General features: G+C 41.4%; 5 protein-coding genes across 9 annotated transcripts; 1 reads left to right on the plus strand and 4 right to left on the minus strand.

Annotated features, from left to right (window-relative positions):
* Positions 1-14: 14 nt before the first annotated feature.
* LOC139636102 (uncharacterized) lies at positions 15-4787 on the plus strand. The gene is made up of 6 exons (XM_071503805.1): positions 15-191; positions 278-1089; positions 1566-2118; positions 2734-2867; positions 3490-3591; positions 4247-4787. The coding sequence occupies exons 2-6, from the start codon at positions 281-283 to the stop codon at positions 4323-4325; spliced, it is 1677 nt and encodes a 558-aa protein (XP_071359906.1). The 5' UTR covers positions 15-191; positions 278-280; the 3' UTR covers positions 4326-4787.
* Positions 4636-6132, minus strand: nanos3 (nanos homolog 3). Its single transcript, XM_071503816.1, has one exon. It carries the CDS (start codon positions 5988-5990, stop codon positions 5322-5324), a length of 669 nt encoding a protein of 222 aa, XP_071359917.1. The 5' UTR covers positions 5991-6132; the 3' UTR covers positions 4636-5321.
* A 696-nt stretch (positions 6133-6828) lies between these two features.
* LOC139636104 (afadin- and alpha-actinin-binding protein) lies at positions 6829-10747 on the minus strand. 5 transcript variants are annotated; one of them, XM_071503813.1, is made up of 13 exons: positions 10524-10747; positions 10276-10327; positions 10028-10137; positions 9895-9963; positions 9681-9804; positions 9516-9594; positions 9304-9424; positions 8752-8920; positions 8486-8589; positions 8235-8396; positions 7881-7995; positions 7617-7761; positions 6829-6986 (listed from the first exon to the last, which is right to left on the minus strand). In XM_071503813.1, exons 2-13 carry the CDS (start codon positions 10325-10327, stop codon positions 6914-6916), a joined length of 1323 nt encoding a protein of 440 aa, XP_071359914.1. In that variant the 5' UTR covers positions 10524-10747; the 3' UTR covers positions 6829-6913. The 5 variants fall into 5 exon arrangements, with proteins under 5 accessions (XP_071359914.1, XP_071359913.1, XP_071359915.1 ...); XM_071503812.1 differs by having other exon boundaries at positions 7617-7770; positions 10276-10335; positions 10477-10747; XM_071503814.1 differs by having other exon boundaries at positions 7617-7770; positions 8752-8905; positions 10524-10746.
* Positions 10748-11788: 1041 nt separating this feature from the next.
* Positions 11789-15212, minus strand: LOC139636111 (guanine nucleotide-binding protein G(I)/G(S)/G(O) subunit gamma-10). Its single transcript, XM_071503821.1, has 3 exons — positions 15023-15212; positions 14314-14440; positions 11789-12836 (listed from the first exon to the last, which is right to left on the minus strand). Exons 1-2 carry the CDS (start codon positions 15110-15112, stop codon positions 14315-14317), a joined length of 216 nt encoding a protein of 71 aa, XP_071359922.1. The 5' UTR covers positions 15113-15212; the 3' UTR covers positions 11789-12836; position 14314.
* Positions 15213-18422: 3210 nt separating this feature from the next.
* On the minus strand, positions 18423-27169 carry LOC139635822 (scavenger receptor cysteine-rich domain-containing protein DMBT1-like). Its single transcript, XM_071503320.1, has 16 exons — positions 27117-27169; positions 26940-27031; positions 25641-26426; positions 25022-25450; positions 24439-24753; positions 23721-24149; positions 23138-23452; positions 22420-22848; positions 21702-22130; positions 21119-21433; positions 20759-20967; positions 20413-20561; positions 19208-19450; positions 18933-19092; positions 18752-18827; positions 18423-18651 (listed from the first exon to the last, which is right to left on the minus strand). Exons 2-16 carry the CDS (start codon positions 27013-27015, stop codon positions 18632-18634), a joined length of 4380 nt encoding a protein of 1459 aa, XP_071359421.1. The 5' UTR covers positions 27016-27031; positions 27117-27169; the 3' UTR covers positions 18423-18631.

Raw genomic sequence — 27169 nt, forward strand, 5'->3', positions numbered from 1 at the left:
TTGCTTCACTTTATCACTTTTTCACTTCACAAACTCAGTTTGAGTGTTAATCAGCTATAGTGATTCCCCATCACAGTCTTTAATAAATGGAGTTGTTGGTCCTTCTGTTTTAAGGTGGCCAGCCTCGGTCACTCAGGTCAAGGAAGAGGGAAAGTTCAAGTGACGAAGTTCCCCAAATTCTCCATCTACAGGTGATTTAGGTGATTGAGACCGAACCCAGACTTTCATTGCATCAAGGAAAATTCTTGACAAGTCTTTCTCTTTTTTTAAATGTCAGGACATGGAAGAAAATAATACAACAGTGGCTGGCACATCACTACAGTCCTCTCTGCAGGAATGTGCAAAGATTGCAGATGAACAGGATCAGGCAGTTGGACTGTCCTGTCTCATCAACCAAGATGACTCCAAAGAAGAAAAACATGAAGAAGAAACAAATGTGTACCTAACAAATATGACAGTTAAAGCTTTTGAAGGGCAAGAAGAGACCACTGTCACTAGTCCCAGTAATGATTCTGAGGTGGTGGGCTTTAGAGTACATACTGATAATGATACCAATAAGAATGGGATTGAGGAAATAACTTCACAAGAAGGGGTCGGATCACCATCTCAAACATACAACGATCAACTCCAGGTCTTCTTGCCAACCTCTGAAGAGGGTGATGCCTGTGTGTCTGCTTCGGAGAAGAAACTGGCTGCAAAGGATAACTCTCAGTGTCTTTTGGAGAGAAACTATGAAGCTGGCCAAGAAGAACCATCCAACTTGTGCATGGCTGATGCCAAGGAAATCACAAAGGAAGCAGAAGCGGGCTTACCAGCCAAAAAAAAGCGAAGGATGGGCATGTGTGGTCTGACAGAGAGGGAGCGGAGTCAATTTTTAAAGACACAAAAGCATGAAAATGGGCAGAACAGAGCAGAGAGAGTTGAGAGGCAGATTTATATAAGTAACACAGCTGATCTTGTGGCTCAGGAAGAGGTGATGTCTTCACTCCTCTGTCCATCCTCACCCCTATCCATCTCAGTTGACCATATCACAGAGCAGAACGAAGCGGAGATGAAACTTCAGGCCAGTCTCTGTGGAGGGGATGACAGGTCAGGATCATGTTGTGAGGAATCCAATCTACACACAATCTTACATTTTCATTTTTACACAAGGAATGGTGTAAGGAGTTGCTTCATGTGCAACTCAAGTACTGTTAGACTAATTATATTTTACACATTTAAAATTTACACAGGATAAAGGTTAATGAATAGTAATTGTAAACACATGAATGGACACAGAGGTGGAGTTCCGTTTAGATCATTTTAATTTGAAAAATGTAAAATTACAAAACAAAGCACAATTTGATATTTTCTTCCTTGCAAACTTCTCTTTCATGGGCTGAAGTCAATATTATCTTTACTCTAAGATGTATGCATTTCAACTATAGACTGTACACTGCTTCAGTAAAAGCTTAAGACCAGTTTAAGTGACATTACTGACTTTAAAAAGACTGTACTGCATTATAGTAAGGGGTCAAAAAGTAATTGTTACTTCCTACTTTGATGATAACATTGTTAACACACAGGGCAGAAACTGAAGTCCACATCGCTGTCACAACCTCAGATGGGACCGGTACTGTGTGTGAGCCAGGCTGCTCAGAGGGAAAGAGCTGTGAGGCGGAAGGAGGCACAGAGGCTGTTCCAGAACAAAGTGGTGCGCCAAAGTCAGATCCACCCGCGCAGGATGAAGTGGAGGAGCATGTGTGGAATAGTGAGCAACAGGAAGTCAAGGGAATTACAACTGAGATAATGACCAAAACACCAGAGATACAAAGGAAAGACGGGGAAGTTAGGTCGTCAGAAGCAGACTGTAGCCCTGCTGTCAATTTTGACACTAACCCACCTCAATGTGAGGAAACTGAGAAGAAGAGGGATGGGAGGGAGAGTTCCTCTCTGCAGGTGCACAGAACAACCAAAACAATAAGTGAGAGGAAAGAAGAGAAGATAGCCGATGCTCATGTTGGAGCTGAAGTAGAAGGAGCTTCATCCACGTTTGCCCAGACAGGAGGATTTAACTGTGGCTTCGTGGAGCTCTGTGAGGCTGCAGTGACACCCACTGGCTCAGAAAGGAAAGAAAGTGTGAGTGGTGGCCCAGTCCCAGGATTGGTAGAGGAAAACACTAGTGAAGCTCATAATGTCAAGTTTTTATTATTTTTTAACAATTAATAGTCAACATGACTACTAGTAGCCATTTATCAAAAGAAACATAATAATAAATATTTGCTGGGTCAAGCCCCTTGAATATTTGCTGTTCTTCTGTGTTGAATATCTTTGGATTTTGAACTTGAACAGAACAAGATATCTAACAGTGTTACATTGGGCTCTCTGAATTTGTGATGTGTATTTTCACTATTTTCTTACATAGACTACACAATTATTTAAAAAAATTGGCAAAATAATTGATAGTAAAAATTATTGTTAGGTGCTGTACAAATGCAGCCACGCACATAATTCATATAAAGATGAATACTTAATTAGTAATACGGGATCTGCAAGTTTTCATAGATATTTGACAATCAGTTCAGTGAGTCTAATAAGTATTTCAGGCAAAATAATGCAACTAATAAAGGTACAGTAGTAGTTCAGTGTTGCTTTCAGTATAGCTGTTGCTGACACTCTTACTGCTTTAAAAGGTTATTTTACTGTTTACATTAAAACTGAAAGAAATTGATGATTTATTTTTGTTGCCCACAGTATGATCTTGATGATGAACCTAGTCCTTCTACTGGGAACACTGAGCACACTGAGACTAGGGACACCGCTGACCCGTTTGGATCCGGATGCTTAGATTATGTTTCGGACTCACAGCTGAACACGATTGTTCTGATGTAAGGAGGCAGGGGAGAAGGGTTTAAAGGTCCCATATTGTAGAAAGTGAGATGCTCATGTCCTTTTTTATTATAAAGTAGGTCTAGGTGCTATATTAATACTGTGAAAGTATCAAAGTGTGCAATCCACGGACAAAATCCACACAGGCCGTATTCAGAAACTGTGCCTTAAAATGAGCCGTCAGGACTTCCAGAAATTTGTGATGTCATAACAAAACAGCCACCACCCTCACCTGTACCCCCAGCACATCCAATCTGGACCCAGCATCCAGCCTTGCAGGATTTGGTTTACCTGAAATGTGCCATATTTTTTTTCAATCACTCAGAAAAAGCCTCTCTTCTGATTGGCTAGAGCTCATGGAGGAAGCTCAAAAGAGGAGATGTAAAACTACACTGAGATGGTTTTTGGTACTAAAAACCACAAACAAATTTTCATGTTTAATTTTGCCTAATTTCTACTTCTTTAGCTTTAAGAGGATATCAATATGTTTAACAAAGAAATGTATCTGTGGCATAAAAGTTAAAATGAAATTACTAAGATTAACTAAAGTCTAGGATTCATTACAAGCTTATAAACCTCTTTTTCATTCCTATCCATCTTTTTTATTTTCTCCCCATCCAGCGGGGAGGTGATGGAAAAGGAGGGAGATCCTGGTTCCTCAGACTGTCATGAAGATGCCACAGACCTGATCTGTGGGCTCATCAGAGAACTCTCCTCTCTAAAGTTAGTACATGAAATTCTCCTTTTTCTATTTCATCTTTTTTTCTTATTCTTTTGTCCTTTTTCCCCAAACCTCTCTCTGCATCCAGCATCTGCTTGCCTCTCCTTCCAGAGTTGAACTTTTGACTTTGAATACCATTGGTCAGTTTCAGCCTCTTCACATGTTCCTCTGTGCTCTGATTGGCTGGAGTGTGTAGTCAGCTCCATCAGCTGTAGACTACTTGGCACCTTTTACAGAGGCCAGCAGAGGGGACACTGCACCTCCTCTAGTGATGTTGTTCTTGGGCCCAGTGAGGTATAAGATTCGGGGAGCAACATAATTTAAAACGGCTGTCTAAATTGTTGTCACAATCTTTTCTAAGGTTGGGATCAAAAAGGAGGAATTTATTCATTTGCTTCAATAAAACTGCAGTACCTGTAAAGGTTTAGAACACATGGTGAAATATATTAATCTTGGGGGTTTTCTCTCACAGTTTCCCCCTCTGTCACTGATTTACCCTTTACCTAACATCTTCAACATCCCTGTGTGACTCCTACTTGTTGTCAAAACCATGAGTGGTAAAAAAATAATATGCATGTGTGTATATATATATATATATATATATATTTGGTCACAAACCTGACAATCAGCATTCGTCCTCTTATTGCTTTCTCCTAGTCAAAAGGTCATGGCCACACACAGGGGGCTGGAGAACCTGCGACGTGGCAGTAAAACTCCAAGGAGCTCCAACCGTTGAGAATTTCGATGAGGTACTTGCCATCCTAAGCCTACAGTTTCCCCAGTAGTTCATGGGCAATGAAGGCACTTTAATATTTAATAATGAATCTATGTTCACTTTTCATTGGCAGCTGTAATGTTTTGTTTAATAGCTTCTGTGTTCTGGTTCTCCCCAAATAAAGTTTGCCGTTGTTCATTAAGTCAGCAATCTGAGTAGTATTATGCAAATATCTGGAATTAGTGATTTGTTGAGAGGTTAACCTGCCCTTCACAGCAGGCGTGAGTTTTCTGTTAAAGATGTGGAAAGAATGGAGAGTGATGACAAAGAATGCAAACACAGATTTAGTCACTTTAGACATGTATAACTATTGGAATACAAGAATACACTTTTTTTTTTTTTTCACAAAGTCAGAAGAGCTGAGGCATTTTTAGAAGAGCCGTAAGTACAATATTCAAAATAAAATAACATGCTTCAGGAACATCTCAGAACAAGAAGATGTAGTCACTCATATTTAAAAAATTTAAAATTCTTACATGGTCACATGATGTTTACATGTTCCAGTTAAGTTATTTCTGATGACTGTAGGTCTTATAGAGTTTTGATATATAGTGTTGCAATCCTTAAATGCATGGGCAGGAAGTATGGATTTGGACATCAGTTGGCCACGTTTTAAAAATATGTAAAACAAACATACATTTTCCTCTGAAACATGTTTTTTTTTTCCTCTTCTTCTCCCAAACATAATATCTGGCAGTCGTTCTTGAAAGTACAAAATCACAAACTCCAGAGAAACAGACGCTGTTAATAGGCCAGGCAGGCAAAGAGACCAGCTGCAAAACAACTCCAATCAGCTTCACAGAGGGCTTCACGGAAAACGTACCAGAGCATGCAAATGAAAACCAAACCGAAACACACAAAAGCAAAAAAACACACTAATCCTAATAAACAAAGATCTCACATAAATATGATTCCGCCGCCTGTGCAGTGTCTTACTGCCACCTGCCACCTGTTGGCTCAGCGTCTGGACTTGGCGTACACGGAGCTGTACGCGCTGTCCACCCTCGGACAGAAGCGCTTGGTGTGAGCTTTGGCCCCCGTGGCTCCGCAGAGAGGACACACATATTGCCGCAAATATGGACACAACACATCTCCTGCCTGGTTCTTCAGCCAGTGGGATCCGTAAACCAGCTCAGACTCTCCGTTGTGTCTGCAGAAACTGCAGAACATGCGCTCAGGGGATGGAGGTAACGCCGGCGGCTCAGGTGTTTTGAAACGAGTCGTCTTGGGCGTCTTCTTGCGGTCTTTTGGCCCCCGGGATCCCGTCGGTTTTGGCACCAGTTTAAAATCCGCCAAATCTGGTGTCTCAGCACGGACAGAGTTTGGTGCGTGCCACAGACCAAAGGCGCCTGGTGGCGTGGATTCACCTGGCGCACAGTCTGCTCCGCGGCCACTTTGGTTAACCCCGTTAATGCGCATAGACACTAAAGTCTTGCACAGATCATCAGATTCCGAGTGCGCAGCTCCGAGGGTCGGCAGTGAGGACTCAGTGGTGGTGTTTCGTGCCAGGATCTCTCTGATTGTGTCCGACAGTCCCATGTAGTCTCTCCAGGGCTGGAAACTGTTGCTGTCGGACTCCATGAAGCGCGGCGGGTGATGAAACAGTCCCCAAACCATAAGGTTCATTCTAGCACCTTCTCGTGTTTTCTCGCCTTTCTCTGCCAGGCTCCCTCTCAGTGAGATGATCGAGTTGCTGTCTTTGTAATAACGATGTAAAGGACAGCAGAACTACGGCGCCAGGCTCCCGTAAGAAAGTTTTGATTGGTAATTAGGTACAAGTGGTGATCAAGGACACACTCCCCAAGGGGCCCGCAGCCAATCACATGAGCTCATGCACCAGGCGTGCAGGTCGGTTCACTTCTCAATTTCCTCCTCATGCACATTCACATACCTTGCTTGCACAACAATTTTTGTTGCCTTTTTTTATTATTATAGGATAATATTTAAATCTCACTAAATGACGAGTTTAAGGCCATAAAGCAAGGTGTAGCAAGAACAGGTGTGGATGTTGTAGTTTAGATTATGCACCAGAGCAGGGTTTTACGAAAATACACTAAGGAGGCATCAAAAAAAATTGTACATACAGTAATGTAAAGTGATAGAGCTGACACCACCATATGGTCACCTACTTTTTGCAATTCACACTACTTAAATTAATACAATAATGTTGTACTTAACCATAATAATGACTATATAATAACATATTGAAAACAAAACAACTTCTCCTCTACACTGTTAACCTCACATGGACAACATCTCCAGGAAATGTGGTATTTAAAGTGACTTTGTATTTGAATTTTGTACTCTGCTATTTAGGAGCTATTTTTAGGTGGAGGATATAATTCCCACCAGTCAACTGGCCACTGTAAGAAAGCTTATTGTACTGGCAATACTTGATCACAACAGCCAAAATCCATTTCCATCATACTCAAACAGTGCCATATCAAAATAAAATAAAACACAGTCAGGTAGAAATATACTTTATTGATGATTTTAAAAAGAGAAAATAAGGTACAATACGTTTTTTTACAGTTGTGACGAAAACTGTATTAAAATGACCAGTCCAGGTGTGGAGCCTGTGGTGTGTCCCATGTGTCTGACTGGTGATCTACCTCTGTGGCCCTGAAGGAGAAGAGAGGAGCCAGAGAGTGTGAAGTAATAACAGCAGTAAAGTAGGAACATAAAAACAAACGGTCAAATAGAAAATGTCACTTCAGAAGTTAAAGTGGAGCTTTATATACACAAAGCCAGACTTGCACATACACTGTAAGGTTTTCTACAGTGTAAAAATCTTGTACCTTCATATTGATGTTTGCCTCATGAGTTCACACACACACACACACACACACACACACACACACACACACACACACACACACACCCTCTTGATTAGCAGTCTCATAAAAGGGAGAAAAGCTTTGAATATACAGGAGCAGTTTTTATGTTGCCTCAGTGCAACATAAAAACAGAATGTAGTCATTAAATAATGTAAGTGACAAAGTCGAGGGAGCACAGGAGACCATTGATGTAACATATCTGGAGTATCAGTGCAGAGAAAGATTGTAAGAAACAGATTTTAGGTTAAGCTTGACCAAAAAATAAAAAAATAAATAATATTTGGCCTATATGGTACTATTGGCAGTTCAATATAGTCATGATCAATAAAATAATAACGCTGTTAATATTTTATATTTTTGATGCATACTGATCCAGACTGGATCTACAAACACCTGCTATAAGGTCTTGACTAACCTGCAGTTGTATGACAGATTGAGGGCAGCGTAGAGCTCAGGAGTGCTTGGAGTTTGAACTCTGACTCTTCCCTGATGTAACGCAGAAAGAGCGGTGGACGATGGAGTGATGGGAAGACAGCCAGATATGCCGGTGGGTCCCAAACCTGAGAAATCTAGAGTCAAACACACATGATGCATTCAGGGCTTTTGGAGTAAAATCATGTCACCACAATCCAACATCAGCCTCTTACCATTCCACCATTCAATTTGTGTGTGTACTCACTGAGAGCAGTGCTCTCTCTTCTGTTGCCGCTTGGCGCTCCTTTTCCAAACAGCGGTGAGTCACACAAATACTGCTGCTTCACGAGAGCGGCCCTCTGTTGCTCAAAATCACGGCGCTGTAAGCAATAAAATGACATTTATACAGCAATATGCATCTTTCTAAGTTCAAGTAAATGCTCAGTCATTGAATGCCTCACACAATTGTTCCCCTCACAACAGCTCCAACATCCCCCAGCCTTACCTCATTCATTTACTCCATCCCTGTGTATCTACTACATTTTCAAATGAAATGAAAATGATCCAAGCAGTCATCATATATCCTTAAACAGCAGCCTCTGCTTCATTTTCTTCTCACCTCAAGGCTTAATCGGATGGCAGCGTCGGTGAAGGACTGCCTCTCTCTTTCAAAAGTCCTTCTCTGATGATCGAGCTCTGCCCACCGCACCTGAAGACGCTCCCACTCTTCCAAAAAGTATGAATCGGCCAGTTCAGAGGGGACAGTTGAGACAAGGCTACCCTACAGACATAAAACCAATGTGTTTCTAAGTCTGACACTAGCAAAAGTTGATATGAGACAGTGTGTATATGTATGATACAGAAATGTACCTGCAGCAGTTGCTGTTGTAATCTGACAAGCTGTTGACTCTCTTTCAGTTCAGTTTCTAGATGAGCCAAGAGCTTGTCGTGGTCAGTGCCAAAACCAGTGTGACCTACATTCAAGAGAGACCACATGTTGATTATATTCCTTGGACTTGAGTTTCTCAGTCATTGGTTTGGCAAAATAAAAACTTGCTGTAGTCCTCTTAAAAGGTTCAACACATTACAAGGACACTTTAAAGATTTTTTTTTTTTTTTGTTAATCGGGTGTTTACCTTCAGATATGACATCACCAAGTCTCTTTTGCACCTTCCTCCAACTCTGAACCACACCTCCTGTCACATGGTCACCAAGCACTACCTCAGCTTGATCCAACATCTTGTCTTCATTTTTGGCATCATCCTGAATATCCACCGAGTCTGACAGTGTCTTCAAAAGGTGAGACTGACTTATTATGTTCAATACTTGGGTTCAGCATTACAACCTTTACAACAGAGGGCATTCTTGGAAATATTACTTGACAAATCAGTCTCACAACAAGGTCCTTTAAGTGGCTGTGTTAGAGCTTTTGATTCCTTTGCACAATATTCCTCAGTGGTCATGGAATTGTACACATTTCCATTTTTCTGGGCATTTTAATGACTTCTCATTCATCGTGGCTTAAAGGTTCGACGAATGAGCAGCTAATAAATGAATCCTGTTTTGGGACCGTTGTGGCAATGGCTGTACTCAAGGTCAAGAATGAACTTTTGATCTCAACTTTTCAGCCAAAAATGGCAAAAGAGGAACCACTAGCCTTTGCTAAAGTCTCTCTCTCTTTTCCTCACCTGCTCCATGTCGACTCTCAGTGCATGAAGTAACGTGGTGAGGCTGTGGCGCAGCTTCATCGCCTCTCTGAGCTCTGATTCTCTGCGCTCCAGCATCAGACGTAGTGTTGCTTCTTCTCGTCTACAAGGCGGAGGGGGCAAGTGAAGATTAGAATAAGGTGGGGGATGACAAGCAAAGATCAGAGGGCACATGAAAATAGCAGCCAACTTACTTTGCAGTAGCCCTGAGTGATTTGATTGGTTGTTCTCTTTTGCTTCGGGCTCCAGGTGGAAAGTTCAACACGTCTATAGCTGTATAGAAAAATGCAAGATTGTAAATTTTGTGTCCTATATTAGCAAATAGCTCTGTGTGGGTTAGTCTGTGGAGTGTATCTCACAGGGTCCTTTCTCCCTGTGTCTGTCAGTGAGCTGTGACAGTCGCTCCTTCAGTCTGTTGCTGTGCTGCTCTCGACGCCTCATCTCTCCCTCTTGCTGGTTACACCGCAGCTGCAGACGGGTGCACTGGCAAGCAGAAAAGGATGAGTTAGGGGGGTGGGGTGCTAGGATAATAGAATATTCCACATGGTATGTCATCAGATGCATAAACCTTACTTTGGCCCGTTCACACCTCAGCATGTCCTGGAGCCTGGCTACGTGCTCATCCATCTCCTTTAGTTGCTCCTACAAGATAAAAGTTAGTTTTTCCCTAGATAATAGCAACACAATTTCATTCACTTTTACTCACTCTTAGTGAGTCTCCTTGCTCCCTGTGCTCCTCCTTGTCAGCCCACCAGGAGGCGCTGTAAGGAAGCTCATTCAGAGAGTTGGGGCTGGGATCCCTACGCAGATAGCCATCTGTAGTAGATCAGAAAAGCGTGAACAAAGGACAGAGGGATACTGGTAAATTAGGGGAAAAGAAGATGTGACTGGATTGTTTTCCCAGAATCCATGGGCTGGAGGTTTTGGATCATGTATTTACATTTATGTCATTACCTGAGTAGTCCTGGTGTCTTCCAGCTCTTCTCTGGCCAAATCTGGAAGCCATCTGGATGCCATATTCACACATAAGCAAGACAGGGAGAGTTTATTCCCATGCAAATATAACTGCTGTACACAGCAACAGGATCTACACAACAGGTGCCCAAACATTTCCGTGCAAATATGTTGTTTGAATACTTTAAATGACAAAACTTACTGTAGTATCAGTGGATCAGTTCACATGTATGTTTCCAGTGGCTTACCTGAGCAGCAAAACTCTCTCAGACAGATGCTGCCTCTTTTACTTCCAGGTGATGGCACTTCTGCTAATTACCAAAGCCACTGGGCTAAAACAGGGAAGCTTCAGGATTGAAAATGATTCAGTCAAACCACTTCCTGCCAAACTTAAACTTGTGCTCAGGTTTGGTATTATTCACCTCTTGCATAAGTTGGTTTTCTGAGGGTGTTGTGGGCCAAAATAAGAAAAAAGAAAAAAAAAAAAAAAAGTGGGAGGAGTAAACCGGATAATCCTTAAGACACACCCAGAGGCCTACGCCTCAGCTGATTTAGGTTTAGATCAGCATTTTTCAAATCTTCCTTGGAGCTCAAAACAATTTTAAGTCCTAAATTTAGCACCATGGCAGCATGTGGTGTCACCGGTCAAGTGAATTTGATCTTGCTATTTTCAAAAGCATAAATGGAGCAAACACAACACACGTGCTAATTCCAATATCTTAAGTCTTCCCTCACAAATCAATATCAATAAATCAGTTCTTGAAATCCTCCAGGACCCTCTCTGCACATGAATAACAACCCACGTTGACACATTGTGATTCACATGAACTTAGTGAGTAACATGAATAACATTCTAAGAGATGTTTTTGGTTTTACAGCCATAATCAATAGTTTAAGTCCACAAACCGTTTCCCATACATTGATTTATTTAAGGATACCCATCCCTAAAGCTGGTTAGTGGGTGACTTAAGGAGGATGAGCTAATCTCAGTTTAAACCCCTTCACTATAAGCCCTGTTTAACCAGTGTTATTTTGTGATTTTTATTTTATATGGTGCAATGTGATAAGTCACAATAATGTGGAGGATTACTTATTCATTTGTAAGTGTTATCTATTCATTAGTAATATCTTTTTTCCTTGTAGCTGCTAAAGACTCATAACATCATCAAGTTGTCAGCCTACTAGCTTAGAATTTCAATTAAATAAGTGTTTAAGAAAATGTTTAGGCCAGAATCTGGGCTTATTCTACGTTAACTGACTGTACCAGTGTGTCATTTAGATTTACTGCAGGAAAATTAACCCTAATCTCTAAGTTAGTTGCTAGAATAATTGACAGAAAAATAGTAGTTAGTGGCAGCCCAGTTGCATATCCTTCATATGAGGTGGTTTGATATCTGTAAACTGAAGGCTTATGAGTCAAAGTCTAAGACACAATAGAAAGAAGAATTGTTTTTCTTATGCTCTTTGCACAAGGACTGATATTTGGAAAAAAAAAATCACATACAGCAATTCCTAAGTGTCCAAAAAAGTCATTTAATTTCTAAAAGGATGGCCACAGTAGCAAAGTTAAGAAAGGTAACGGCTAACAGTAGTAAAAGTTTTGGTTGATCCGAACATGATTCCAGTGTGGAAATTGATTATTGCAACAAGTCACTGCAGCATGTTTCATTAAATACAGACAATATTTGGAAGTTTTGAACAGCTATGAACATTTGTGTATCTAAAGTGACATACATAAAATTTGCTAACAGGTTTCACTATCCAAATAGTGTAAGGCCTTGACATGTTTTCTTTAAATTAAAGACAGGAACAGATATAGGCTAATAAAAGCAACCTTAACAGGCTGTTAAATATATACAGAAAAGGGACTGGATGAACAGTTAATCAACAATCACATGCCCTGTACTGAAAGGGTTAAAAGTCTGTACCATGTTATTGTACCTCAGAGTGGTAGTAACACCTTTACTATTGCCACAAATAAATGGGTAGTTTAAGACACCAATCATTTTAGCTCGGAAGCTAGTAGTATATCTGTTGGCCACATACACACAGGTAGTGTTTTATAAAGACATACAGTGTATGTATGTATATAGATCACAACACGTTCTTATTCTTGAACAGCACCTTGTTTAAGTTGACATTTGATAGTTTCTCAACCTTCCACACAAAATACAAAAGGAAGTTGTGCTTTCAGTAGCCAATCACATGGACTGCATTTCACTGACTGGCGACAGACAATGTTAAGTCAGTGGACTGACACTGGGCATGTGAAGCACTAGGTAAACTAGGAGCAGCTTAATCATTAGTCAGGCTAGTGTCAATAACAAACTTTAGAACATGCAGCTTGGCCCTGCTTTAATGTAACAGATGGGAGTTATGATACCATTAGTTTTGGCAAACAAGTGGACCAACCCCAACCCCCACCACCACCCAACCCACCCCACCCCACCCAATTCCCATGTTGCAACATCCCAAGAGGAGCCGACAGATCTACAGGTACATCTAGGAGAAGTGAAGAAAGCCTTCGACGGGTGAATTCACGCATTCCTCCTCGTTCTTTTCTGTTGTAGACAGAAAAACAGACACAACTGAAGAACAGTCAAGTTAAAAATGTATTTTAAAAATGCCTTAGTTTCCGGGTCCTTGTATTGTGCATGCTTGCTCACTGTCACACTGTTATGGCTTACTGGGACAGTTGAATTAAATCAAGCCATCGTTACTGTTATTAATAACAACTTTGGTTTTCCTACTGTGACCAGTCAAAATGTCCGCTGGGAAAAATGCCTCTTCTTATTGGTACATGAAGTTTGGCGACATCATTCCCTGTATATAGAGTACAACTCTGACATGATTAAGTCTGAATAAAACTGAATAAACCCAACAAATATTACAAAAGTTAAACACTTAAGTGGGATTGATATAATGCATCAGTGTCTATTACATTTTGGCTTGACATCTATACAAAATTGTAATATAAAATGTATTGCTTAAATGTATCTTTCCCCTTTTTTCTTGAATTACAAGCAAAGGTTCAAGAGTATTTTTCACCAGCATGTGTTTTACACAACAAAGCACCCAGAGTGGTGCTTTGTTCTGAGCTTTCTTTGCAATTTATCAATTTAAGGAATGGAGGCACTTGACCTAATCACTGACCAGTATTTTAGATGTGATAAGACTAAAAGGTATGATAAGACTAGGAAAGCATCGAACTCAAAGAAACTGGAACCAACAAGTGCACTTTTGTATGAAGAATGACTTTGGACTATATTGAAAAATAACACTTTATATTGATGGACTTATTGTTTTAGCTCCATTTTAACTAAGATATAATTAGATTTAATAAGAGCACACTAAACAGAACCAACAACTTTAATTAGTAGCCATAATCATTCTGATAATCAGTCATTAAATCATTTTTTAAGCGAAAATGCAACAACATTTGTTTATTCCAGCTTCTCCAATGTTAGGATTTGCAGCTTTTCTTCATGAATTGAGTAGTTATTGGTTGGACAAAGCAAGACCATTTTCTGTTATTTTATGACATTTTCTAGATGAAACGATTCATTGATTATTTAAGAGAAGAATTTTTAGGTTAATCTATGATGAAAATAGGTGATTAATCGGCCCATTATTTCCTAGATTAAGGGACTAGTTGTTTTGTATATGTAGTATTAGAAAACAGTGAAAAATGCCCAATGCTCATTAAATAGTAAGATCCAGTTTACTAAAAGGTAAAACCAACAAAAGCATTAGAGAATTTGGAATCATCACATTAATGGCATTTTTACTTGAAAATGATTTAAAAGATTCGACTATATGTCGATTATCAAAATAGTTGGCGATTAATCACTGCAGCTTTAGTCATATCAAATATTAACGCTTTTACACACGTACTTCGTTTAGCACCTGCCTGAAATCAGCTGACTGATTTCAGTCTGAACTGAATTTGAAGGTGTAATTAATTTCCTCCCTGGTGTAATTAGTGGCAAGGCTTATGTCCCCAGCTGGTGCATCAGTGAGGGGAAAAAGCAGGCCTACCTTAGAACAGGGAGCAGGACTTGGGAGGTCTGAAGGGATTATCACTGGAGGGGACCCCGACCAGGAGAGGGTCCTTGGAGGCATTTTGCAGACAGAAGTTTCTCAGCTCAGCAGCAGCCTGGGACACCTGCAGAGCCAGACATACGATGATGATGATGATGATGATGGTGATGGTGATGGTGATGGTGTGCGTGTATAAACACAAAGGCGTATCACATGTACGGTATTTGCACCGCCCCAGCCGGCCTGCTGTCAAACTTGAATACTACCCATTCCCTCTCTCTTGTGCACAGACTTACTGGCACTTTTTTTTTTGCATAAAATTTGCAAGCAACGGCGCAACGCACGAATGGGTGCGTCCACTATGTAATTTGAATGAAATGTTCACCTCTTTCTTTCAGATAACCAACACTACGAAGTTTAACTTTTCTAAACGTGTCACTTCGGTGGCTCCGCGGACACTTTAAAGTAGCAACGACTTCCCAAAACAGACAATGACAGCCGTTAAAACACGGAAGAGGCTCGTTCGCTCGTAGCTGTGGTCTCGTCAACCAGAAACCACTGTATTTGTCACTTTGTGGACCACTTCGTTGAACCTAAGATGTAGGAGTGCTCCCTGTGTCATGTCTGTTAACAGCTTGTCTCCGCCATTCAACAGTGGGCTAGCTCAGTCTTCCGTGTTTGTGTGTCAATGTTGGGGGGTTCGTACCTTGATCCTCCGGATACTGGCCTCTAACCGGAGTTGCTTCACGGCCCTCTGAGCGATAATTAAGTTGTTGCTGGCATTGTTGTTGGACATGTCGACGGCAGTCGGCAGAGAAAAGTTGACGGCTGTTGTAGGTAAGCGGCCACTACCTAGCGGAAATTAACCCCAACTGCCCTAAACCCGAGTGGGAAACTTTGGTCACTCGGTGCCCCGCCCTCTCTGTGACAGCGGGTCAGTTCTATTGGGCTCTAAGCCTGTCAATCAAAAAGTGACGCTAAAGCCACGCCCATGCATACACTAGCCATTATTTTGAGTTTCCTAGAGAGCAGAGCAAAAAGGGTTTACTGTGACCTTCAGCCACAGCACAGTAACAAACCACCGCCTCATTTAGCTGTCCTCAGTTTAAATAGTTTTCACATTTTAAATAAAACATGTTCAATCTGAGGGCTGGGACACATTACACCCTAATTCAGCGAGGTGTTAGAGAAACTCATACCACCACACAGACAAACAAGCAGGTGTGCAGGGTTCAGTGAAACCAAAAAATCTGGAGGGGAGCTGATATTAGGTCATACCAGGGTCAGGATAATTAATATTACCATTTAAATTGATATGTGTGATTGTTTAATAACAGTGGATGTATTATTGGCTGTGTGAATGTTGTGTAAGGGAAAGAAATATGTCATGATTTATGAGGTGAATACGTCATTGGCAGGCTACTTCAAAATATTTTAATAACTATCAAACTTTATCAAACTTGAGGCTTTTATTTTTACTATTCTCTGTTAATTACTTAAATACAAGACAATTTTCAGTGGTAAATAACAAATGTCCCATGAAAAATCTCTGAACAAAAGATGTTATCACTGCACACATGCACACAACGGCAGCAGAGTTGCAAATATTATTATATTATTTTAACATTGCCTTTCAGTATGATGAGTATGTCACATAGTTAGTGAGGCATGGTTTAATGCCTGTGATATAATGATGAATAAAAGATATTTTCTTGCACTGCAGGACAGGATTTGAAAAGGTTTTCTTCAGTGTTTATTACACTTGAAAGCTGCACCACATCACGTTGTAAGGATAATGGTTTCAGCCCAACTTCAATACCCAGTATTTTCCTGAGTTTGTGTGAGTTCATGCCAGAAGCTCTTGGACATTTCACTCTATTAACCTCATGGTGGCAGCAGAGGAAAACATCATTAAAGTCATTAGGATTCATCTCCTGAATGACATGGACCAAACTTACTGTCAGTGCGTTGAATAGTTGTCCCTCTGATGGAAACATTTTATTGGCTTCACTCTGTGCTATATGAATCATATACTAGTGCTTATTCTGTTCCTGAGATTAGTGACTGATTATCATTACTACACTTATAATTAACAAATATACATTTTCATATGTACCATACGTAATATACATATTTCCAAATGTTGGAGAGGATTTCTGTTTTCTTTTTCACTTCTGAAACACCTCCTCATTTTTAAGAGATTGTTGTATTGTGACATTTTTCTTTACTGCATGCTTTGTATTTCTTGTACACTGATGATGTCACTGTGAGGCATTTGGTGCGAATGGAGGCCTTACACAGCACAATACTGAAAACTCTGGGACATCCAAATTGGCCCACCTGTCATTTAGTAAGTACCTAATAAGCAATACACCAAGACTAGAAGAACAGCATATTTTAGAATGTTAAATTAAGTGAATAAATGACTACATGAAATCATGTACAACATAGCGCACTTCTAAGGTACAGTATGTCCAGTATGTAATAGTATATAAGGTATCTTTCGTCCAGATCTCTACCCTCCTCTGACAGTGGCCTTTTGGTAGTTCCCAAAATGTGTTAAAGGGCTGGGTTTTGCCTCCCTCAAAGTGTTTCTATAGCTGTTCACAAAGGTGAGGCAAACAGGTGTGGTGGGAGGGGGCTCTGAAGCTATGTGACCACCCAACAAGCAGGTCTGATAAAGCATACTGGCCCCTTATGGCCTCTGGAGAGTAACGCACAGTCACCAATGGCAAGTGGGAAAAGGATATGGTCCAGTTACACAACACAACCTGATGAAAGAATTGGACCATTTGCAGACCAGTTACAGCAATCTGTCTGAATAACAAGAACAAATCCAGAAAACCTTTTGAAGGTTCAGCAATCACTGGAAAGATCAAATTTCTCTGCTGTTGACTGGGGTATTGATCCTGAAAAAACTCATTGTGTGGGCTGGACAGGTTTGGCATCAGGTATTAGTACATAGGCGATCTACTGAGCGAAAGACCAAAAGACCTGGGAGGAGAGCAGAGTCTGGAAGGAGGAGCTGGCCTGGGGATTATCAGTAGTGAAGAGGAACTAGTGAGAGAAAAGCATCTTCATGTAATTTAAATTAGAGTAATTTAAAATTGTTTATTTATAATTCATTTATGAATAGTTTCAGGGGAAAACTAACTTAAATCTCAAAAACCTTGCAAAACCAGTAAGGCATAATGTTTTGACTTGTATTCCAAAATCCAGTAAAATGATTTACTCCAAAGAAGGATGGCGAGATCTGGTTTATGATTTATTTACATTCACATGTCCATTCAGGTTTCACTTTCCACTTTCCAGAGGAAATATACAAAAATATCAAACCTCTCCTTTGTATTATAGCCTATATTATTTTCTTCCACTTCCATTTTCTTCTTCTACCCTCACTGCACATGTGTCATCTTGTTGTACTCCCTGTTGTTTGACTGTGTTGTCATACATGTTGTCCAGACGTGTTGTTTGATTATGTTGTTGTACATCTTTGTTCAAATGTGACATTTGACTGTGTGGACATATTTTTGGCACAAATGGAAACCCATATGCATGAATCTTTGTCTTAGAAAGCACTCGTTCTGAGGACGGTGATGCTAGTGCAAGTGAAACACTCAGGAGCATTAGACAGTTTCATAGGACAGTCCATTTTGCCATTTTCACCATATACTGGTGAAACAGTTCTTGCAGGGGAATGGCATTAAATGTTTGTTTCAGACTTGGTTCAGGGGGACAAGTATGTCTGCATGTACACAAATACATGTGCTGTAGGCATGTTTGATGATTTTGACCAAGAATTACTTACAATATGTGTGAAATTCAGTAGCCTATATGTTTTCCAAAATGGGACTCACCTACATCTAACAAAGGCTGAAAAGGTCCTCACCTTACCCCCATTTTCCTGTAAGTACCTCCAGTAAATGTAGGGGCTGCTTACTCTCTTACAAAGTCTTAGTAACACTTTCTGTTTAGTGTAGAAGACTTAAACAGTAGCACAAAACTGAATGAAAAAAACGTCTTCTTTATAACTATTTCACCAATAAAAAAATAAAACGTATTCACATTGTTGCTGCACTGAAAAGAAGCGCAGAGGAGGAGAAAACTATTGGTATATTAATATTTTATTAGAACTCCTACAATTTCTTTTTCATTGTTTAATAAAAATCATTACACTGGTAATAGAAATGAGGAATGAACAATGTATAGTAAGATTTAATTACAATGTAGCAACAGTTTTTATTGTTTTATATCTTGTGACTAGAAAAAATAATATCACAACGTGGACTGTGTATTATTACTGTATGTTACCAGCTCACTCAGGTCCCCTGCCCCCTGAAGATAAAGAAGAAAGAGTAAAAACATGGTTAATAATTCTGTATTGATCATTGTGTTGAGACATTCGTCCTGAGACCAGATTGTAATTCATACTCACAAGTGATTGGTCCAATGGTGACGGGCGTCAGAGGAGCAGAGCTGGAAACAGAGCGATATGTCCTACTCGTGCAACGCTGTGAGGTGGAAAAGGGTGTAAAAAAATAACATCAGAACCAGTATTAAAGCAGCGCTGATTATTGATTGACAACGCTATTGAAAAAATAAAATGTGTGACTTACTGGAACACAGTTGGAGCTCCTCCGGTCACACAAGCTGAGGCTGCAGTGGAGATAAATGTTTCTGTATTCACCCTGGAGCAGGAAGAACATGGCAGAGAACCGAGCCCGGAGCGATGAGCCACTCTCAACCACGGACACCTGCTGGTGGTCAGTGGGACACCTGGCAGAGAGGAAGCAGCAGGTCATCAGAGCCTTTACACATCACTGTACATCAAACTTTTTGCCATTTCCATTACTCCACAAAGCTTCTGCTGAGGATGAAGAGGGCTGCTTACTTGTTTTGGATGAGAAAGTATCGTCTGGGGTCACTAAGGTTTGGTGAGTGAGTGGCATAGCAGTCCTCCAGAACAACTGCAAAGCTTGGATCTCTCTCCTCCACAGAGACGCCCACATGTAGAGGTGAGCCCACTGGAAGGCTGATCACGCCCTCTGGATAAGGCTCAGTGAAGTTGGAGTTGCGGAATAGAGACATGGAGGCTCTGGCTTTGGTACCGGAGCCTGAAAGGCCAGGTGCCAGCCTGTCAAGAAAATATGATTTTTTATTATTATAGCCAAGTTATTTTCCCCTTATATTTTCCCTTTTCTTATGGTTATTGTTTTTTGTAATTATTATGATTGTTATATCCCTTTATTTATTTATTGGAGTTTGGGTTTTCAAGATTCATGATCCTGCAACATCTGCAGCTAGACAAGAGAGGGCGAAATCAGTAGGAGTCAATTCTTGTGCTAACAATAGGCAGCGACAGAAAAATGTTCTTTTCACTATGAATGAGCTAGATAACTGTACAGTCTAACAATCACACAGGCTTCATCTTCAGCTACATCCTTACAGAGGTGCCTGAGGTTTCTAGAGTTCCTGTGATGTTTTGGGACAAACTGGAGGGATCGATTTCCCAAGTATTTGATTGTTGCAAATCTTTGTCAATTTGATTGGATACCAGATTGTCCAATAAAACTCAAGTTGAATACCTTGCTCAAAAACAAAATACTGAAATCCAATTCTTGTACTGAAACAGAGCTTGTTTCTCCTTTCAAAACAGGAAAAACATCATAACACCATACACCATAAAACACCAAACACCATACTATCTATACTGGACTGTTACAGAATAAACAAAACAATTAATTGACTTACTAATTAACAGTACAGTTTTACTATACTGTGTGTCCAAGCATGTGACACTAGTGTGAGAGCCTCTCAAGTCATCTAAAAAATCTAACTCTATTTAGGCTTCTGTGAGGATTTGAAAATCCTACACAAGGGACTTTGGTGAGTCCCTGTGGCAGACAGCAATGCATGCTCACACTGAGAAGAATAGTTAAAAGCAACACACAGACTACACCAATTTTCACCAGATTGGTCTTAATTTTCGTAATATAAATGAAAGAATAATTTGAAAATGGTATGATCACATAACAGTTATACACAGGGGTAAATAGTGAGTGATGTCATAGTCAAATTCAATAAAAAGCTACTCACGGCAGGAATGGTCTGATAGCCACGTTCAGGCGGGTGTCCGTATCAAGAGGATACACGCAGGAGAAAGGAAGACTCGCAGGACTGGTTAAGGAATCATTTCTTGGGTAGATAAATAAAGAGTTGGAGTAGATGGCATGTGTATGGTTTGTCTGGAAGACAGAGGGTGAACAAAATATTAGTCAGTTGAAAGATTATGTTAGCTTAAGAGGATTAATTATTCAGGTGGAGGACTTTTGTTTAAGATGCTGTTCCTGCTGATCTGACCTCCCTAAGAGGATGTAAAAAGAGATTTTCCTACTTTCCTGAAAAAGAAAAAAGAAAAGAAAAAGAGTAGTTATGTATTTACCCTCAGTATGTTTCCACAGACACCTGCCTGAGCATCCACTTCATACCAAACTACACCATCACGCAGGACACTCCAGGAGCAGTTGCGGGTTGCCAGGTTTCCAGAGAGTGGATCCAAACCCATGGATGTTATGGTATCAAAATTCAGCCCTACTTGGAGTTTATCATGGCCACAAATAAGCTGAGCAGGCAGGACTGGAGGGTGCTGGACTAAAGAAAAAAGATGTAAAAAAGATATCAAAAGATATAACGAAAGGAGATGAGATAGTAAATACTAGACCGCTGCAGTATGTAAAAAGTAGTGAGTACAATCATATTGATTTATATGATGAGTATTATGAAAATATAAAAGGAAACCTACATTCACAAACAACACTGGCATCTTCATGATGACCACAGTTGTGGACCCCAAACCCTGGATGTCTGCAGTCAGTTATCGACGGTTCACTTCCTGAACAATAGACATTGTCCAACCAGATGGGTCCAGTGCCCTGTCCAAAAGCTGCACTCTGAAGTGCTGAACGAGCCCTGCCACAGTCCAGCTGTCTGCACACCACGTTGGCATCGTTCAGGTCCCAGTTATCGTCACACACCGTCCCCCACTGTCCACGGTGGTAGACCTCCACTCTGCCAGAGCAGCGGTTGCCAGAGTTGACCAGCCTCACTGGTGAAGCAGCTAACAGAAACACATGAAACATATTATTGTTTCATCAGAGGCAATGATTTCAGTCTAAATCTATTCACGACAGTTTTCTGTTTAAAATGACAAATATTATTTGAGACCAAAGATCCTGGAGACACTAAAGAATACTGTGAAGCACATACAGTATGTCCTCTTTCTGTTATAGGTGTTTACTAAAATCCTCTCAGCTAAATTTTACACCACAGAGACTCTGTAAGACAGTGAGACTTCATTGGCTGTAGCTGTACAAATCAGTATTTACCTTCACAGACGACACCAGCATCCTCCTGGTGATTACAGTTGTGTATTCCAAATCCACGGTGGCGGCACTGTGTGAGCTTTGATTCGCTGCCTGAGCACGTGACATCATCCAACCAGATGGGCCCTCTGCCTGGTCCAAAACGTGCATTTTGTGGTGACGACAGGACTCTGCCACAGCCCAGCTGTCTGCACACCACCTGAGCATCAAGCACGCCCCAGCCATCATCACACACCGTCCCCCACTGTCCACGGTGGAAGATCTCTACTCTGCCGGAGCAGGAGCTGTTTCCATTGACCAGACGGATCTCTCCCTCAGCTGCTGAACTGTTGCCCACCGCTGTTGTAGCAGTGATGTTGACCTGACTGGCAGAGGTCTGTGGTATTGGATCAGGTGTGGTTGGTGAAACCGTGCTGTTTGTTCCTGGTTGAACTGACAGAAAAGTCTATGTGAACCAGCAAGACAACAACAGCCTGAACCTCCACCAACATTAATGAGGAAAAGATCCTTTCTTTTTCCTAGATATAACTAATCATGTCAACAATAGGCACAAAACATTTGTGATCTTGACACAAACTATTACTGTACATTTGACTTTTTGAGATAGAAAAACAGTATCTGTTGTGTGAGGTAAATATTGAAACTTAATGATGAGTCAGTTTCCTGGTTAAATGTGAGCAGTAAGAACTGGAGCGTACTTTAAATATGTATAAACATTTACCTTCACAGATGATACCGGCATCTTCATTATGACCACAGTTGTGGACCCCAAACCCTGGATGTCTGCAGTCAGTTATCGACGGTTCACTTCCTGAACAATTGACATTGTCCAACCAGATGGGTCCAGTGCCCTGTCCAAAAGCTGCACTCTGAAGTGCTGAACGAGCCCTGCCACAGTCCAGCTGTCTGCACACCACGTTGGCATCTCTCAGGTCCCAGCCATCATCACACACTGTCCCCCACTGTCCACGGTGGAAGATCTCTACTCTGCCGGAGCAGGAGCTGTTTCCATTGACCAGACGGATCTCTCCCTCAGCTGCTGAACTGTTGCCCACCGCTGTTGTAGCAGTGATGTTGACCTGACTGGCAGAGGTCTGTGGTATTGGATCAGGTGTGGTTGGTGAAACCGTGCTGTTTGTTCCTGGTTGAACTGACAGAAAAGTCTATGTGAACCAGCAAGACAACAACAGCCTGAACCTCCACCAACATTAATGAGGAAAAGATCCTTTCTTTTTCCTAGATATAACTAATCATGTCAACAATAGGCACAAAACATTTGTGATCTTGACACAAACTATTACTGTACATTTGACTTTTTGAGATAGAAAAACAGTATCTGTTGTGTGAGGTAAATATTGAAACTTAATGATGAGTCAGTTTCCTGGTTAAATGAGAGCAGTAAGAACTGGAGCGTACTTTAAATATGTATAAACATTTACCTTCACAGATGATACCGGCATCTTCATTATGACCACAGTTGTGGACCCCAAACCCTGGATGTCTGCAGTCAGTTATCGACGGTTCACTTCCTGAACAATAGACATCGTCCAACCAGATGGGTCCAGTGCCCTGTCCAAAAGCTGCACTGTGATGTGCTGAACGAGCCCTGCCACAGTCCAGCTGTCTGCACACCACGTTGGCATCTCTCAGGTCCCAGTTATCGTCACACACCGTCCCCCACTGTCCACGGTGGTAGACCTCCACTCTGCCAGAGCAGCGGTTGCTAGAGTTGACCAGCCTCACTGGTGAAGCAGCTAACAGAAACACATGAAACATATTATTGTTTCATCAGAGGCAATGATTTCAGTCTAAATCTATTCACGACAGTTTTCTGTTTAAAATGACAAATATTATTTGAGACCAAAGATCCTGGAGACACTAAAGAATACTGTGAAGCACATACAGTATGTCCTCTTTCTGTTATAGGTGTTTACTAAAATCCTCTCAGCTAAATGTTACACCACAGAGACTCTGTAAGACAGTGAGACTTCATTGGCTGTAGCTGTACAAATCAGTATTTACCTTCACAGACGACACCAGCATCCTCCTGGTGATTACAGTTGTGTATTCCAAATCCACGGTGGCGGCACTGTGTGAGCTTTGATTCGCTGCCTGAGCACATGACATCATCCAACCAGATGGGCCCTCTGCCTGGTCCAAAACGTGCATTTTGTGGTGACGACAGGACTCTGCCACAGCCCAGCTGTCTACACACCACCTGAGCATTAATCACGTCCCAGGCATCATCACACACCGTCCCCCACTGTCCATGGTGGAAGATCTCTACTCTGCCGGAGCAGGAGCTGTTTCCATTGACCAGACGGATCTCTCCCTCAGCTGCTGAACTGTTGCCCACCGCTGTTGTAGCAGTGATGTTGACCTGACTGGCAGAGGTCTGTGGTATTGGATCAGGTGTGGTTGGTGAAACCGTGCTGTTTGTTCCTGGTTGAACTGACAGAAAAGTCTATGTGAACCAGCAAGACAACAACAGCCTGAACCTCCACCAACATTAATGAGGAAAAGATCCTTTCTTTTTCCTAGATATAACTAATCATGTCAACAATAGGCACAAAACATTTGTGATCTTGACACAAACTATTACTGTACATTTGACTTTTTGAGATAGAAAAACAGTATCTGTTGTGTGAGGTAAATATTGAAACTTAATGATGAGTCAGTTTCCTGGTTAAATGAGAGCAGTAAGAACTGGAGCGTACTTTAAATATGTATAAACATTTACCTTCACAGATGATACCGGCATCTTCATTATGACCACAGTTGTGGACCCCAAACCCTGGATGTCTGCAGTCAGTTATCGACGGTTCACTTCCTGAACAATAGACATCGTCCAACCAGATGGGTCCAGTGCCCTGTCCAAAAGCTGCACTGTGATGTGCTGAACGAGCCCTGCCACAGTCCAGCTGTCTGCACACCACGTTGGCATCTCTCAGGTCCCAGTTATCGTCACACACCGTCCCCCACTGTCCACGGTGGTAGACCTCCACTCTGCCAGAGCAGCGGTTGCTAGAGTTGACCAGCCTCACTGGTGAAGCAGCTAACAGAAACACATGAAACATATTATTGTTTCATCAGAGGCAATGATTTCAGTCTAAATCTATTCACGACAGTTTTCTGTTTAAAATGACAAATATTATTTGAGACCAAAGATCCTGGAGACACTAAAGAATACTGTGAAGCACATACAGTATGTCCTCTTTCTGTTATAGGTGTTTACTAAAATCCTCTCAGCTAAATGTTACACCACAGAGACTCTGTAAGACAGTGAGACTTCATTGGCTGTAGCTGTACAAATCAGTATTTACCTTCACAGACGACACCAGCATCTTCACTGTGAGAACAGTCGTGTATTCCAAATCCACGGTGGCGGCACTGTGTGAGCTTTGATTCGCTGCCTGAGCACGTGACATCATCCAACCAGATGGGCCCTCTGCCTGGTCCAAAACGTGCATTTTGTGGTGACGACAGGACTCTGCCACAGCCCAGCTGTCTGCACACCACCTGAGCATCAAGCACGCCCCAGCCATCATCACACACCGTCCCCCACTGTCCATGGTGGAAGATCTCTACTCTGCCGGAGCAGGAGCTGTTTCCATTGACCAGACGGATCTCTCCCTCAGCTGCTGAACTGTTGCCCACTGCTGTTGTAGTAGTGATGTTGACCTGACTGGCAGAGGTCTGTGGTATTGGTTCAGGTGTGGTTGGTGAAATTGTCGTATCTGTTCCGTTCGCCTCTGTTTATAATGAAAAACATTACTGTACTGACGCTGAGCCAATTACAATTTTTGTCCATAGTTTGCTACTTGAATTTATGAACAAGAGGACAATAGTAATTTCATTAGTCTGAAACAGTTAAATGGATGGAGTAGATGAGAAAATTGAATTTGTTGTTACAGTATAAAGACGTTTCAAATGGAACAATACCTGCACAGTATGCAAGGTAGCATCCGGATGGCTTCACCAGTTTGTAGACATAGTAGTTTCTGTAGCAGAGCTTGACTTGGATCGTAAATCTTATAAAAGCGCAGCAGTTGTTGTTCCAAGCACCACACACAGTTCGATTTACAATTTCACCTGACTGTGTGGGATTAGGTTGTGTTATCCATAGAGAACCATGGGTTCCACACCTCCGCTCACCCACACACCAATCAGGTATCTGAGCACTATTTTGCCCCAGAAACAGACGATACCAGCCTTGCCAGTCAACATTGACGTCACAATGTACAATGTTATTATTTGTGTTATTTATTGAACGCCAGTCATCATCCAGTACAGTATAGTGATCACAGGGGTCAGCACAACGGGCAGTGCCATTATTACTGATGCAGTCCCAGCCTGAAGGGCAAACAATGTTCCCACACCTGAACTGGACAGACTGGGAAGAGGGGACAGATCTGGTGCTGGAGGAATGCTCCAGGCACCTGAAAGAGCCTGGTGTGTTCTCGCAAACCTGAGGTGGTGCACAGGGCGAGTCTGGGAGGGAGCACTCATCAGTGTCTACACAGCCCCTGTCTGGTGACCAGTGATAACCTTGGCTACAGCAAGAAGAGTCACTGCAGAGTTTTGTATCGTAGCATGTGAGACCATCACCTACGAAACCATCTTTACAGACACAAAAGAAGGCCTGGCTGGCAAAGGTGTCTCCTCTTTCTCGTGACTCCAGGCAGTTGGCTTCACCATGACATGAATCACAGCTGACGACAACTGTACCTGTGAAAAGTGCGAGGGTAGTTTAATGCACACTCTTGCAATGTTTTAGTAGCCTCCACATGAAACAATGAAAATCAGGCTATGAAACATGAAACATAAATGAACTAAACCTTTCAAATTCTGGATGATCCATGTGTAAGTATTCTCTGTGGGTACAATTACACAGAAAACAAATCTTTCCAAATCTCTCTCATGAACTTTGTTCAGACCCACAATAGTATGAGTGAAATTATATGCAAGAGATCTAAATTTTTTATTTTTTTAAATTTAATGTGCAAATGCAGTCACAAAAAATGCTTCTTAACTTTTGATATTTAAGTGTGAAATCCCTGGAGTAAGCAGTAAGAATATGTGTCACAAGAATTGCTCTTATTCTAAAGCTACTTGAGGAGAAAATTTGATGAAATCAAACAGATGTCATGTAAACATTTTATTTATTCATTTATGAGGGTGTAATATATACTCATCCTGATAACTTTGGTGATGGCAGCTATGATTTGTTTTTTGATTTACCTGAAGTGTTTCCTGTAAGAATCTGCAAAATTAGGAGCAATAAGAAACCACCAGGCACCCCCATTATGGACCACATCCACGACACAAACTTGCTGAAAAAGACAAAGGAGATGTCTTAAAATCATATTTTCAAATGATTATAAGGTAATTTCTTACCTTGCCGGTCTCTGCACTTACCTTGGAGAGAGTACGTGGGAATCCAGCAGTTAGGGAAAAAGCTGAATGTGTGA

This window comes from Trachinotus anak, unplaced genomic scaffold, assembly GCF_046630095.1.
Source record: "Trachinotus anak isolate AG129_WGS33_773 ecotype Australia unplaced genomic scaffold, CSIRO_AGI_Tana_v1 ptg000019l, whole genome shotgun sequence".
In the NCBI taxonomy this organism is placed as follows: Eukaryota; Metazoa; Chordata; class Actinopteri; order Carangiformes; family Carangidae; genus Trachinotus; species Trachinotus anak.